Here is a 15,905-nt window from a genome sequence, read left to right on the forward strand (position 1 = left end):
AAACTCTTTTGTCATTCATAAAAAAGCTCTCCACTGATTTCAATAAAATACGAAGAGTGTACAGCAATTGAATTTTTTTTCTTGAGTGCAAGAGCTTTTTTGTATGTGTGTTTGAAATTTCATTAAGGGGGTACTACACCCATCACATTTTTGTGTGGGTTTTTTGCATTTTGTGAAGAAATGAGAAAAAAAAAATTGGTCAAAGTGGTATGCATAATGAAGGGGCAAATCTTCTCGTTCTATTGGTGGTATTGATAATAATGTAGCTTACATGCTTTTAATTGTACAAGCCAAAGAGAGGTACATGATGACCCCATCACAATTTTGATCATATTTGCAATTTCATAACTGCTAGCGTGAATCGACCTACCCACACTTATTTATCATTAATGGCAGACCCTAATAGTACCAAAATATTTTTTATTTTGGAAATGCATTAATTATGCACAGCTTTGAAAACACAAATATGCATCAATTTCATGTTATCAATGAAATTAAACTTATTTTCCCCCTTCCAGTTGACAATGATATGCAAAATTTGTGTTCGCAAGGCAGCACATTTGTTTCAGGTTTGATAAGGTTGAAATTAAAGAACAGTCAAAACAGTCAATTTTCAGTATTAGGTGAATTTTTGCTCAGTTTTCTGAGAAAATAGAAAGCTTACAAAATACGATTTATAATGTGAATCGGTATGTTCACAATGGTAAAACCTCAAAATTAAAGTGTTGGACACACCCTAAAACTTCATGTGTAGTAACGGTTTCGTCACTTACCTGTAGCGGGTGTGTATTCCTTCCATTTTGAGAAAATGATTGTGTAAAAGCTTGTAAAATCCGTGAAAATCACTGCTCGCTTCGAAGACAAGCGAAGCCGACGAAATTACATGACGCCATATTTTTATAATTGGTTTTGACCTTTGACTAAGGTTGAGCGGTACTCGATATCGCGGATTCTCTGATACCGGTACGCGTACGATACCGTACTTTACAGACATGACAGAATAGGCCTAAAGAATTATTTAATGGAACGTATTGAAAAAAATATTAGAAAATTGAAAACAAATAATTGTGTTAATAATGTTTTAAACTTAAATTGTCAACAGAAAGAGTCAGCTGATCATCAGGTTTTATGTCTTCTTTTAACAAGAGTGGAAACAAAGGAACCCGAAGAATGTGCAAAGCCGGGGTGCAAAGTTATTGACTTCGGCTAGCATCTTAAATTTAAACTCTGAGTCAAAAATAAGCTTTGTTTCATTAATTAAAAAGAAAGTTGTAAAGTTGTTGTAGGCCTATCTTGTTGGTTTAAGTGAAGTTTGCTACTGGTTTTATTATTACCTGTGTTGCGATTCGAAATCCCACAAAGAGTAAGTAAGTTCGTAATTAAATGTGGTAGGCCTCGCCTCAGTACCCCCCTCCCCTCCCGGTCCCAACATACACATTGACTCAATTAAGGCGCGGATTCAGGTGGCTGACGGACCCACCCCCAAAAAATAAAGAGAAGAGAAGGGAAGAAAGGAGAAAAGAGAAGAGAAATGGAGGAAAGGAGGAGAGAAACTAAATTGCACGTAATTGAGTAGGCCCATGTGTAAATAACCGCACAGTCGGGACGATTGGAAGTAGGTCCTATTATGCCTGCGATTATAGGCATTGCTTGAAGGCGTGTCATGTGAAAATTACTGCGGGTCCGCCGATATGCAGGGCCCCTCACATTTTGCCACCAATGTCAGTATTAAGACGGACTCTATACCGACTTCATCGATTTATGCATGCTTTAGTAATTGCCAATCTCAAGTTTTGCAAATTGAGTTCGGGCCCTTTTTTCAAGCAATTGATTCAAATAGTAGTGTAAAAACAATGCACCGAATGGCTTCAATTCGACCTTCATTTTGCAAATTTTTCAAACTTCTCAGGGGGAACACCCCCTCAGACTCCTCTTGCGTAGTGGATAAACATATGATCATTTTCGCTCTTCTTCCAACATTTGCCAATTTAAGCCCTATGTTAACACAATAATTTATAAGGGTATAGGCTTACAGGGAAAACTTGTCCAAGGAAGGTTTCATGGACTATCATTTAACAAATTTGCGGCTTTTTCAAACTAAACTTTTACACATGCACTTGTACCAAAATGGTCCACCAAAACACTTCAATTTTCTTCATTTTACACTCCCCATGCGTAATCGATATACAAGTGGCCATTTTCGCTTCTTCTTTTGCCGATTTATAGGCCTACGACAATAGGGAAACTTGTCCAAGAAAGGCTTCATGAACCGCACATTTCACAAATTTTCGGCCGCCAAACCTAAAATTTTACACTAGTAATAGTGCCAAAATTGTCCACCAAATCGCTTCAATTAGATCTTCATTTTGCACAAGTTTCTTACTTCTGAGGGGGGAACATCCTCCCTCAGAGAACCTCCTGCGTCGCGCAAGCGCGCTCCGCGGCCATTTTTTTAAATTTTATTTTATTTTTTCTAAAAATTACGCCCCCACCCCCCCTGACTGTTCTAGATCGACAATTGGTATCGCCCATCCCTATGGAGATTGACATCACATACCAGGCGGTGATGGAAGCGATATCGCCAATTTTGAGGTCACCATTAGATTAACACATAATCATGAAATCGTCACAAACAATTCTAAATTTGTTATGTGGTGTCAAAGCAAAATTATCTTACTCTAAAACCGTCGGGGTACGACAAAGTACCCTACTGCAAGTATGATAATTTTCTATTTGTAATTGCTAACCGTGTATTTTGAATGGGGCTGTCAGAGTATCTTCGCCAGCCTCGTACGTCACGTGTTGCGCTTCCTACGCCGCCTGTCACAGACGTAAAAAGTGGATATAAGCGTCCCTACCAACCAATCAACTTTAAGACAAATGGGTGAAATAGGACACTTTTACGAAGTTGTTTCATAATTATTTTTATTTCACATGATCCGTGCATATATCGCCTAGCTATAAATGAAAAAATATTTTTTTAGACCAATCAAACCAACATATGGGTGTAGTACGGCCTTAACTTTATGCAATTCAATTATATTGTTGTAATGTAGCTTCTATCACTTAACCTTTAGTAGCAATTTAACTAAACTTAGTTTTACATTACAGGCTAAATTCCATGTATGGGCTACAAGTATTGCAGCATAACAGTGATAAGTTAAGAACATCATCATGCGTTTCAACTATTGTATTTCTATGGATACAACATTTGCACAACATCATTTTAAGGGTAATGAACTCATTACATTATTCTTAATGATAATGAAATTTTAACATAGTGTGATGATCACTGTAGTAATGAAATACTAAAACACTGACAGGATCAAAATAACTACACAATTCTTCTGAAAAGCTTATAATTACCAAAACTCCCTTTTTAATCATCTGCAGGTCTTCTCTTTTAATCCAACCACCACTATTAATAAAATCACATAGTTTTTATCACTAATATTATTATTGTTATTCTAATAGCGTTATGTGAGCCCGGTTAGCTCAGTCGGTAGAGCATCAGACTTTTAATCTGAGGGCCAAGGGTTCGAGTCCCTTACCGGGCGTAAGTTCTTTTTTTTTGTAATTTATTAAAAGCTTTCGACATTTCTATAAAAACGATGAGTGCAATTGAATTTTGAATCTTTTTTTGTATATATACATATACACCAATCCGAGAAGCGTTTACTGTATTTGGCCCTCTATTGACGGCAACACAGATGTACCAGAGCGGGAGATTTAATTCGTAATTCAATACTCATGATTGTGTATTGAATATCACTGTTGTGTACAATTCCGGGTACAATTCTGTATAGCACACAATAAATAATGGATAGAACCCCCACCTCGGGACACCGCAGTTTTACATCGGGGACACCGCAGTAATGGCGAAGTCGGATAGGTGTATAGGTGTGTTTGAAATGTCATTAAATTTGTACAATATATTATTGTTATGTATAGTTACTACCAGTTAACTGTTAGTAGCAATTTAACTGGCTAATATATTACAGGCTAAAATATATAGGGGCTAGGCTTACAACTAATGCAGCCATGATGCAGTCATGTCTACAGTAGAATTCATTTCGACCTTTGCAGGACTTAACCCCATTAAAAGCTATTAAACGAAGATAACACTCATTGAAACAGCTCAACTGATTAAATCGGATCTTCTCTGGTTGTGCACAAGTGACTGTTTTCATGTGCGATATCGCAATAAAGCTCATATTCATAGCTTCAGTTGGGTAACCGATTATAAAGGAAACGAAAGGAAACAATGTTATGTGTGGCTTTGTTCACGAAATCAGACAATGTCGTGCTTTTTGTAAACCAGCATTCTTGAAAATGAGCAACATAATGATTTTTGACTTAACACGGTTTAGAAATAATTTCTTCATATTTTTGGTGTTATCTGTCGTTTACATATCCTTCCTAAAACACCAAAGTACGAGTATTTCCAAACATCTAAATTTGCTAAAAATTTAGGACATGTTACAAAACTATATTGTCTAGAATTTTAGAAGAGTACTTTTAATATTGGCCGGTTATTTTTCACACAGCGACGTTAACTAGGCAATGTACTATTACCTATAACATTAACTAAAACACCAAAGTACGAATATTTCCAAACATCTAAATTAGCTAAAAATTTAGGACATGTTAAAAACTATATTTTCTAGAACTTTAGAAGAGTACTTTTAATATTGGCCGGTTATTTTTCACACAGCGACGTTAACTAGTCATATCCCTATACTGTTAACGTAGGGCTATTTGTAGAGGTCACGCGTCAATGGGAAAGAGCACTGTGTATTGTGTATAGGAAAACGGACAGTAACTGCAGTATGCCTAACAGTGATAAGTTATCATGCATTTCAATTTCAATTATTGTATCCTATGGATACAGCATTTCACAACATCATTTTCTGTAAAAAAAGGTAATAAACTCATCACACTATTCCAAAGTAATATTATGATATTCTTATTTATCATTGGTAATAATGAAAATCAAAATTATTTGATATCAGAAGGACATTCATCGTATTCAGAATGCAATTCGATGTCTGATGTGCTCTCATATGTCCCACAAAAAATACCAAACGTTGCCACCAGAACCCTTAATTAGTATTCGTTTGTACATTATAATTCAAGTGATTCAAAGCATTAGTAATAGGCCTAATTACAATTAATTTGTGTTATGACATGTGGTATAAAATACATCCGGTATATAAAACAACTAATAAAAACATATCAAAGGTTCATTAATTTACATCCGTATGTTTATCGAAATTCAGTAATATTTGAGAACAATTTCTATATTCATTTAATGTTCATAAGTGGAACCTAATTTTCTTCTCTTTTTATTTGACAAATTTTTGTTTTCCATTGCGCGGGGTCCGCCGGGGCAATACGAATTTAAGAATAGGCGATTCTAGTACATGCAGCGTCTGACTCTACCTGAGGACATAGCCTAAGTCTCAGGGGCTCCAAGAATGGCTTTCCATACACAAATGAACAAATACAAAGGAGGAGTCCAACTTCCATGAAAATAAGTTTGATAGCTGTGCCCATCAAAGAATATTTACCTTCTGCTTAGGTTATGTACAACGCATATATCATTTCTATTCATTATGTTCATTCATGTGGTAGCGAATTGAAGAAAATTGAATAGGCGTGTAAGGCCGCTGCATACTTTTTATTCAATGTAGAATATTCGATACAATAATGTCATTTAACCTATCCCCATTCTATATCCAATCAAGGTTAACTTCTAATGTTTAATTACTATATATTTCATTCGATATCAATATAATCGATTATCCGTCAACGAACACTCGTTAGAAGATAAAAACGAATTGAAATACATGTAGATTGAATATTATACTTGTGACGACACGAATATTCTACGGCGAATATTTGGCGTGTGTATGGGCCTTAACCAAAATGGGGCTCAATGAACCATGATTATCCTTGATGAACACAATAAAATGTGCGTCTAATCTCATGCTCAATGCAAATCTTGGTTTTGACAGTTTTAATACCGATTTCATGATGCATATAAAACCTAGCTAAACACGAAGGTGATGTTGTTTAGATGGCCGTGCCGCGATGCCGGTAAGTTTGGTAGCTTTTACTTAAACAGGAAGCCCCGTCTGGCTAGTTCTCCACAGAAGAACTGACAATACACCTGTTACTTTGATGACAGACAGAACAGAATTTACATGGATAAGTTTTAACCTTGACTAATTCCCCAAGGAACTTGAACCAAAAGTGTGGCTTTCACTTTAAGCTTATTTATTACTTTGTGTGATTAATAATCCAGTCATGACCTTTGTCCACAAATTTACTCGAGAACTCACTCCTATCCTGGGACTGAGCCTAACTTCAAATTTACACACGTTAGTTTATATACGCCAAGGACTATGATTTAATATGCGTTAATGCAAAAAAAAAAAATAACCGATAGCTTCACATTCGAATACATTTTTGCAATTATCGTGAGCAAATTCGAACCTATAGTTCTCGAGTAGCTTGTGACGTCATCAAACATTCGTTAGTTTTTAACTTTTAACGAATATTTTTTGATATGTTTGATGACAAAAGTCTGGAGCGGCCATTTAAAAACGAATCAAGCCTGTCGGTTCGTTTTGCATGCTCATACTGCATATTTCTAGAGTTTGAGTTATTAGCTACTGTTACGTTTTAATACCAATAGGATCGTAATGGAGTTCATGCTTTCCGTATATTTGTCATATATATATTTTCACTGCTTGAATATTTAACTAATGGCAATGTAAACTATTTATAAAAGTACCAAATGTTATACTCTTTCAGCTTTTCATATATCGTCCTCGTCGGCTTGCAGTACTGGTTGTCTGTAGCCTTACCAGTTACATCACCCTAACCATGCTAATGTTGTATGGCTACAACCTCACATCACTCCCCCAACGTGAAAAACGTTTCGACCAGTCTCCATGGCAACAACAAGATGCAGGGTTGCCTGAAGCTCAGAACACGAGACACGGGAATATGGTAGGCCTACTGCAAAACCAGAGTTATTTGGAGGATGCTGGAAGTCACATACAAGCAGGATTGGATCGGGATTTAGCAAATGGGATAAAGGATCACGCCGTTAAAAGTCTTGAATTGAAAAACATGTTACAGCAGTTTGAAGCCTGGAAAACAGAACATTTCAATGTTATAAGCAACAGATCGGTGCCGTTGAAATTACCGCCTCCACCCCATGTTAATAACAGTTTCATATGGGATAAAATGTTAACGACTTTTCCATTGGTGAGTATTAGGGTGGGTGGGGCTTCCATATTTTGTTAAATCTGTATTATGCGCATTACATAAACGATATGTTCCATGGAGGCAACTTTGCTCCTTCAACAAAGTGGTAACCTTTATTCGGTTCTACATGTGTCTCCTTTTCCACATTACTAGTAATAAATATCAAAGAGTCATAATTGGCGGTCAATCAAATCAACTCCAAGTCAACGATGTTCAGGAACGTCCCCTCATTGTTAATTGTTGGTTATATACATACCTAGCTTTGTAACCCACCACTTGAACAGGATTTAGCCAAAGCAAACAGAGATTAGAGCTATTTAAAAAGTCTATAAACATAGGTAGAAGGTTATTATTAATATGATTATTGTTTGGTTTAAAAGCTGTTTGACTGGCGCTATGAAAATGAGATACATGTCGCACCAAATTGAGGTACTTATAAATACGACCCTCATGCACATTGTACGCTGTAACGCAGAATACGATTCAGGACATTTACGGCTCATTCGTGGTGTACAGTCATGTTAAAGCTGATAAATTGGTAATGTTTCGCTCCTTCTAATGAGTTAAATACATATTAAACTATACCAAAACAAATAATGCAGTGCATAAGTCAAAATCATCGCATCGAATATTGTCGTATGCACATCAGGTCAACGCCCCCAATCTCATAGTCAACGCATTACATGAAAATCTATTTTAAAATCTGAAACAAAAACTTTTTAAATATGACAAATCATTATTGAAACGTTCATATAAAGGTTACAGACAGTTGTCGATCTAAAGTTGCCACTAGGCTCTCAAGCATGACATTCTCAATAGAAAACAGTTCCTTAACCCCAATGCTTCATCTACACTCAAAGAATGTATTTGAATGTGTTGGGTACAAAAACTTATGTTCCACAACTTAGGTCAAATTTTCTGCTTTGCTTGTTTGATGGTAGTCATTGAGCTATGCCATTAGGAAAGAGTTCATTATAATTTTATCAGCTCGTAATCGGCGTGCCTTATAACATCGCTAATTAATATCAAAATATTTTATTTTGAGAATTATTTTGTGACATCTCGCAAGCATCACGAATTATTAATTCAAGTCCTATACTTTGTCTACTTTCTTTAACACACAAAATAAAGACCAGACAGGTCAAATAATAGCACTCTAGTGTGGGTCTACTTTTCGGCGTAGTGGTAAAAGCCTAAAAGCCTCCCACCCATTACGAGCTGGTCAAACTATATGGTTCACAGTGTGTCGATCTTAGCACCTCACGAAAAAAAATTCAGAGCAATTATTTTTGTACTATATAGATTAGGCACCAGAAACAATTTCTTTCAATCTTAGGATCGACCGTCGATGCTAGTTCAATGTCAATGATGACAATGATGACGATGATGACGATGACGATGATGATGATGATGATGATGATGATGATGATGATGATGACTAGTTATTTCTATGGTTCTTTGTAGGTTTTCCGGCGATTAATGAGACCATTCTTGACTGACTACAAGAATCCATGTTTTCGAGAAGACGACGGCAGTCTACGATGTCTGCCTTATTTCATTGAAATTGGTGCAGCAAAATGCGGCACGACAGATTTGTACTATCACATTACTCGTCACCCACAAGTAGTACGGGGCTACAAAGAACCTCATTTCTGGACGCATATGGGAAAATCTGGTAGGAAACCTGTCATTGTTTTGTTTAACTTTAATAAAGCCTATATTATCAGTTCCCAATGTCTTGCACTACATCTACTATCATCAAATAGAATCAATTTGCACTCATTATCAACCATTATATTAAGCCCGGCCATACGCCTTATATGAAATTTAATGGGAGTGTGTGGCTATTTTGAAATACGCCCTCTACCTAGTCTGTGTTACAGACTGGGAAACCCAGAGTCTACCTCAGGGAATGGACTGTTATTTTTTGTATTAGCTTCATATCATTAAAATACAGGACTTATGAAAACTTACTTTTTCATACTGCACGAAAATAAATATGTAATGGCATTTATAACGAAACGCAGAGTAATAACATTAACTTGAGTCAGAGGCGACTTCAAACTTCAAAACTCGGCCGGCAGTTACCGGCGGTTCAACCGCGTTCCATTGTGAAGGATAATGGAAACCGGCTCCAACCGGACGAAACCTCCCGGAACCGCCGTTCGAGTTATGATTTCATTAATACTCTACTTTTAAACAGGCGGCGCGCGTAACGCATTTACTAAATTCAGGGATTTTCCTTTGGGCCGTGTAGACACTTTCGATACATAAAAGTAAGGATGTGTGTGGACCCCTCTTCCTGATTCCTGAAATTTGTTTGATACCAAATTTGTCAAGGTTGTATATGCACTTCCAGAATTATTGAAAATGTTAACAATTTCACTTAGGACCACTTTGCTGCCTAAAATTGACCTTAGGGTCAGTCCAAAAAATACAAAACAAATCTTATGTTCCTAGTAACATTAGACTACATTCTTTCAGATGCAAAAGACTAGAAATTCATATCTGGTGTACACCTAAAGTTATTAGTTGTCAAAATTTGCCGATTTTAAGCGCCATTTGTGGCTGAACCACTTTAGGGGGGCCTAAAATTCTGTAGGGGGTCTAGAAGTTTCTCTTTTTTTGAATTGCTCATAGACATTGGCACATGGTTAATCCATTCTGAACATAATTAGGACCTATAAGTGCACTGTGACATTATCATGGGTCCTTCAAAATCAAAGATAATTTGATTGAACAGTACGAAGTGCTGATTTTGACCCCCCCCCCTGAAATCCCAACGAAATTCCGAAATCAATCTTTTTTGGCATTAGGCATTTCAGACACAGCCAGTGAGTGAACACATTCAAAAAGAGGGTCACAACTGATTTAATTAAGAAGAAAATGCCTCTCAAAGAGAGCGCTTTGTCATTTGGACACCTTAAATTCCCAATTTTGGTCAAGGTCGCCAAACTTAGATGGCCCGCCATTCGCAAACGAAATTGAATTTGAATTTTTTTCTTGTGACTTCACCTAGGGGTCCATGAAAGGTACCCCTGAGCCAAAGGAGAGCAAAATCCAAGAGGGTGGGTGTACACTCAGTCTGTTTTGACATGGACTGACCCCTTAGTGAGATATTTTGTATCCTTAATATTTTTTTATAATAACATCGTGATTCTATTTTCTACTCAGATAATAAAATAACGCAATATTTGGACTCGTTGACAAATTTTAGCAAAGCCATGGTGACAAAGAGAGACAAGGAGTCACTGATATTCGGTAAGTGTCCTGACAAGAAAATAGTGCAGTGCAGATAAATTACTCATCTGTTCCGTAAGCCATGATGAGCTGCATATTTTATTACCTCATTCTGATCCAGGGCAATGGAAAATTCCAAGATGAGATCACAATTCTAAAAATAGCACTGATGCATAAATATATAGGCTGGTAATTGTGCAATATGGGAAATTCCAAGTTCAAAATAGCCATGAATGTGGTGAATCAGGCATCGCAGGCACCGCGGCACCACGCGAAAATGTGCTCCGCCGGGCACTTACATAACTACTCACGAGTCACGAATTCAACACTGAGGCATAAATTAAGAAGCTGGTAATTGTGCATATAGCGCATGTGCAGTATGGGAAATTTCAAGTTCAAAATAGCCATGAATGTGGTGAATCAGGCACCGCAGGCACCTCGGCACCACGCGAAAATGGGCTCCGCCGGGCACTTACATAACTACTCACGACTTATTCGAATTCACTTGAAATTCATGGATGATACAAGTCTTTTTGATTTATAATTACTTACGACTGTACCTGTTAACAATAATGATACTAATTATGACTTTAGTGAAATTTATTACGACTTATGCCCAATGTAAACGCGGTATAAATCACAATCCAATCATCGAATACTCACGACCGACCGTTGCACTGTGCGTATGAACGAGTGTAAACCGCTAAAAGTATGATGTATTCTTTCTTTTACTCAGGGGATGCCTCACCATCCTATTTCTGGGAAAATAATAGAGTGCCACAGAACAAAAACAAAGAATTATTATTCGTCTGGGCAGATCTAATTCATGCCGTAATGCCTGGAGCGAAAATCATTATTATCTTGAGAAACCCGACTAACAGGTAGGTAAAGCCAATGAAAAGCATAAAGGCCTATCCCGGCCCGGCTGTTTCTTAGTGAAAACAGAGATTTATCTCCTGTCCCGGTCTCATATCCCTGGTAGAAAGATCACTGAAAGCCAAACTGGAGTCAGGGTGACTCTAAAAGCAGAGTCCAGCCACTCTGCGACTCTATGTGTAAAATGACTCTATATTGGGAGTCATCTGACTCCCTTAAAGAGCTATAAACTTCTTGACTCCGGGGAAGAGTCACCTTTGATGACTCTACACTGGAGTCATTTGACTCCCAATATGGAGTCATTTTAGACATAGAGTCGCGTAGTGGCTGGACTCTGCTTCTAGAGTAACCCAGATTCCAGTAATAGAGTCCCCTGACTCCATTACAGGGACACTCCGACAGTTCGGAAATAGCACAAAATAATGATACACATAGATGTACATCAAGATAAAATTTCAAAGTATATAAACACCTCAAAAAATAAGCCCCCCCTCTGAACATGTCGTCATAACATCGTAAGGTTTCATTTTGTACCAAAAAACTAACTTTGAAATAATTATATGACTGTTTACTAAGTGCTGTGTGAAAATGAGAGATTTCCATGACTTCAGGGCTGAATGAGCCTAAATTGAAGGCAAAAACTGCCCTTTTCAAAAGTCACAAAGTAGGCCTATATGCTTGTCACAAAAGTTGATTCATGGCTTGTTACTAATGGAAAACCCCATGTGTTTGAGTGCAGTTTAAAATCCTCACCAAGTGAACATTTACTGTAATGTGTATCGATTCTTGATCATTCAGCCATGCAAATCCCCTTGGTGCAGAGTTCAGCACAGTTAGTTGTAAGATGGTCAGTTCCATTCCTTGTCCCAATACGCCTTGCAGTTAACAAGCATAGGCCTACTTTGTGAATTTTGGAAAGGGCACTTTTTGTCTTCAATTTAGGCTCATTCAGCCCTGAAGTCATGGAAATCTCTCATTTTCACACAACACTTAGTAAACAGTCATATAATTATTTCAAAGTTAGTTTTGTTGGTACAAAACGAAAGTTTACGATGTTATGACGACATGTTCAGAGGGGGACTTATTTCTTTTGAGGTGTTTATATACCTACCGGAATTATGGAGACTTTACTTTGAGTTTCACGCCATATAGGCGATCGTTAGACGACAGAATGAAGAAATTTATAGGTTAAACCACCGACCCCTTAGGAAAGGTAGAATATACATTCCATGGTGTCAACAGCCAAACTATTCCAGAGTATGACTCCGTCGACGACTCTGAAGGTAGGCCCTAGAGTCAATTGACTCCACGGGTAGAGTTAAGGTGACTCCTTTTGAGAGTCTTTTGAGAGATTTTGGTGATGTGTGGCAGAATTCATTTTCACCTTTTGGTATATAACTTTGGGTGCAATTTTAAGAAAAACAGGTAGAAATTTGGTTTTTTTTTTTTTTAAATATCTCCCCAAATCTGAAAAAGTGCTGATTCTTGAACAAAATTTGTGAAAATGTTAGCAAAATGTGCGAAAAGTTTCAAGAATTAGGTAATTAAATTTTGAACAAAATAATCAAAAATTAGTATATTTTTAGTCTCTATTTCGTCAAACTTTTATTTTGTATGATTTCAAAATCCCAGCCATACATTTCTCCCAAACCAAAATCGAAACCCCCGGAGGCATACATATAATTAAATTATTAATTATTGGCCTAATAAACAAACAAATAACCAATAATTATAATTTCTTTCAATTTTGACAGAACAATTTCTCACTATTTCTACAATAGTAGAAATCAGTCTCCCGAAGATTTACACAAAAAGGTTCACGAGGCAACCAAACGATTCAATACGTGCCTGAAACAACGCCGTTACAGGGAATGTGCTACAGAATACTACCCCGCGGTGAGTAAAAAAATGAGGCATGTAGATTTTATAATAATTATGTGCCCAGGGCGTATGGGTCCAAATCGAGAAGCAAAAATAAAAAATAAAAAATAAAAAATAAATAAATAAATAAATAAATAGGCCGAATTATGTTTTTTGGAAGTAATTTGTAGTAAACATACATCGATTTAGCTATAAAACGACTATTTTCATAAGCATTTTGCATGTTTTTATTCTTGTACATGTTCATGTGGAGTCGCCCATCATAAACCAAATCCATGTTCTTATAAAATCCGGGAATAAAATGAACCACTGAATTATCTTTCAGAGACTTCAAGTAAGTGTTTATATTGCCCATGTTCGTGAATGGCTCCGTCTCTACCCACGAGAGCAGGTCCTGATAATACGGACTGAAGATTGGCATGACCATGCGAAAAATGGTATTTTACAACAGATTTATAAGTTTCTTGAAATAGGTAAGTCAAATTACAATTCACTCCACCTTTCTCCCCTCCTCCTTGCTCTTGCTCTTCTTCTTCCTCCTCCTGCTACTCCTCCTGCTCCTTCTCACTCTTTTCTCCCCTTCTTTCTGATTTTAATACACCCTAAAAAGGGTCATAGTCACTCCTTTTTTACTCCGGTTAAGGTCATCCTTCTTTACCTCTCCTCCTTCTTCTCGCCTTCTCCTTCTCTTCCTCCTCCTTCTCCTCCTTTTTTTCCCAAAATTATCCTATTCATTTGTGTGTGTAGTTGAAAATCATCCAGACATCTGACAATGGGTGGTCTGCTAATGGCTGCCTCCATGAGCTATACTCGATAATATATTATCGACTTTATAAAATCATTGTACAGATTAACTGTTCATTCTATTCCCAATTTAAAAAAAAATCAGCTTAAAGGTTCAAGGTGTCACTTGATAACATACTCAAAAAGCAAACATTTTCATAACCCTAGTTTATCGGTAGAGAAATCTGTTTTTATTTCAAAAACATAACTTAATTTGATAAACCTGGTTTTTCCGATTTGCAAAAACAGGGTTTTCGATTTGAAAAAACAGGTTTATCGATTCGAAAAGCAAATTTTCGAAAAAACTTGGCTTCTCGAGCGAGAAACGTGCTTTTTCGCCGATAAACCTGGTTTATCGCTCGAAAAAAAAACTATGTTCGGCGAAAAACCAACCTTTTCTCTTCTATTGTGCAATATACCTGCCCATCGGCGTTACAACATTACATACATTAATAAGATGATAATTGTGTTTATTGTTTTACACAGATGAATTGTCTGAAGCTCAATTACCTGATTTAGAAGAGGACTCTGTTTTGGCAGAAATTGAATCCAAAAAAGCTACTGAAAAGAGAAGCAAACGTTTGGGATATGTCCTACCGGAAACTAGAGCATTCCTCGATGAATTTTTTTGAACCATATAACAGAGAATTAGCCGATTATTTAGGCGACGAAGCCTTTCTATGGAAGGATTAATCTTAAAGCCATTGTGTACGATCTTATAATATGAAATTGGTGAATTTTTTCAAACCTGATTTTTGTTTGCATATTATTTTGTAATGTTTTACGCATGTCCCAACTCCCAACTTGCACCTAAATGGAATCGGCCAATTTTTTGGTCTTCGTAGGTCAACAGTTCGACTTTATGTCCTCCCATAGAATTGCATTGTTTGTTTTTTCAGCTTAAAATGGAAATTTCAGTGACTCAAGACAAGCGGTTCAGTATATATGATAGGAAATGAGGTACATCCTAGCGGTACCTTATTTCTTATCATAAATAACGTATCGTTTGTCTTGGGTCACTAAAATTCTAGTGTAGTAATTGGATTCCTTGCCCCTATAATATTACCCTTGTGTTACCAGTGTGTTTTTAGTTTTTGAGAAAATTGCAAAAATATACACAAATTTATCGAAGGGTGTAGTACCCCCTTAAGAACCACTGAACCAATACTAGAGGCTTCAAGCAGTACCAATGTCAATGCAGCTGTGTGCCATTATAAGTTCTGCTAATTAAAGTAGTCTAATATCTTTTTCAGTTTTGAAGAGGTGTATTTATAGACGAATCCAACGGGGTCCCGTCTGCACCAAACTGGTGTTGTTACTGCCCAATTAGGTGGATTAAATCAGCTTATGTCGATGTTGAATTGTATTGTGTTGTAAACTTTCATCATTCTTTTGTCTACGTGTAACACGGGTGATGGAATGCAGTTTAATATCCCCGTCACATCATTTCACATATTAGGTGGGATAGATGTGTGTGTGGGGGGGGGCAGCTATGGCTGCCATTGAGGTGTAGGAATGCGTGAAATTGGATTCGCGATTCGTCTATATGAGAGAGATTGCGATGTTCCATACGTGCTGCGTAGAATGTGCGTTTATACGGTGTACATATAGCTAGTCTCGGTTCCAAGCTGGATAGCTCCTTCGTTACGAAGGCGGCTGGAAGAAAGACTAACACCTAATCTGGTCACAAGAGGGTGAAGCAGTTGGAATTTAGTGGCGTCCGAGTCTTATATATACTTCAATACAGCATGCGTCAAGGTTAACGTGCTGCTTCAAATTAATTGTATTTCAGTGCTTCCCAAATATTATGGTTGCCAAAAACAAATATTTTGGTAGATTAAGGACCA

At 37.0% G+C, this 15,905-nt stretch overlaps 1 protein-coding gene and 1 non-coding gene across 2 annotated transcripts; both read left to right on the forward strand.

Annotated features, from left to right (window-relative positions):
* The first annotated feature begins 3,484 nt into the window (after positions 1-3,484).
* Trnak-uuu (transfer RNA lysine (anticodon UUU)) lies at positions 3,485-3,557 on the forward strand. The gene has a single exon. It is a non-coding gene; the product is annotated as a tRNA-Lys (tRNA).
* A 2,482-nt stretch (positions 3,558-6,039) lies between these two features.
* LOC140149696 (carbohydrate sulfotransferase 15-like) lies at positions 6,040-15,314 on the forward strand. The gene is made up of 8 exons (XM_072171768.1): positions 6,040-6,099; positions 6,820-7,278; positions 8,743-8,953; positions 10,453-10,539; positions 11,255-11,399; positions 13,149-13,290; positions 13,601-13,748; positions 14,545-15,314. The coding sequence occupies exons 1-8, from the start codon at positions 6,094-6,096 to the stop codon at positions 14,688-14,690; spliced, it is 1,344 nt and encodes a 447-aa protein (XP_072027869.1). The 5' UTR covers positions 6,040-6,093; the 3' UTR covers positions 14,691-15,314.
* Positions 15,315-15,905: the final 591 nt, after the last annotated feature.

Source organism: Amphiura filiformis, chromosome 4, assembly GCF_039555335.1.
Source record: "Amphiura filiformis chromosome 4, Afil_fr2py, whole genome shotgun sequence".
In the NCBI taxonomy this organism is placed as follows: domain Eukaryota; kingdom Metazoa; phylum Echinodermata; class Ophiuroidea; order Amphilepidida; family Amphiuridae; genus Amphiura; species Amphiura filiformis.

Bases quoted from the DNA above. Each gene is read 5' to 3' on its own strand.
- LOC140149696 (XM_072171768.1), top strand. The intron at 7,279-8,742 runs GTGAGTATTAGG...GGTTCTTTGTAG, and splicing joins TGTTAACGACTTTTCCATTG to GTTTTCCGGCGATTAATGAG. The intron at 13,749-14,544 runs GTAAGTCAAATT...TGTTTTACACAG, and splicing joins TTATAAGTTTCTTGAAATAG to ATGAATTGTCTGAAGCTCAA.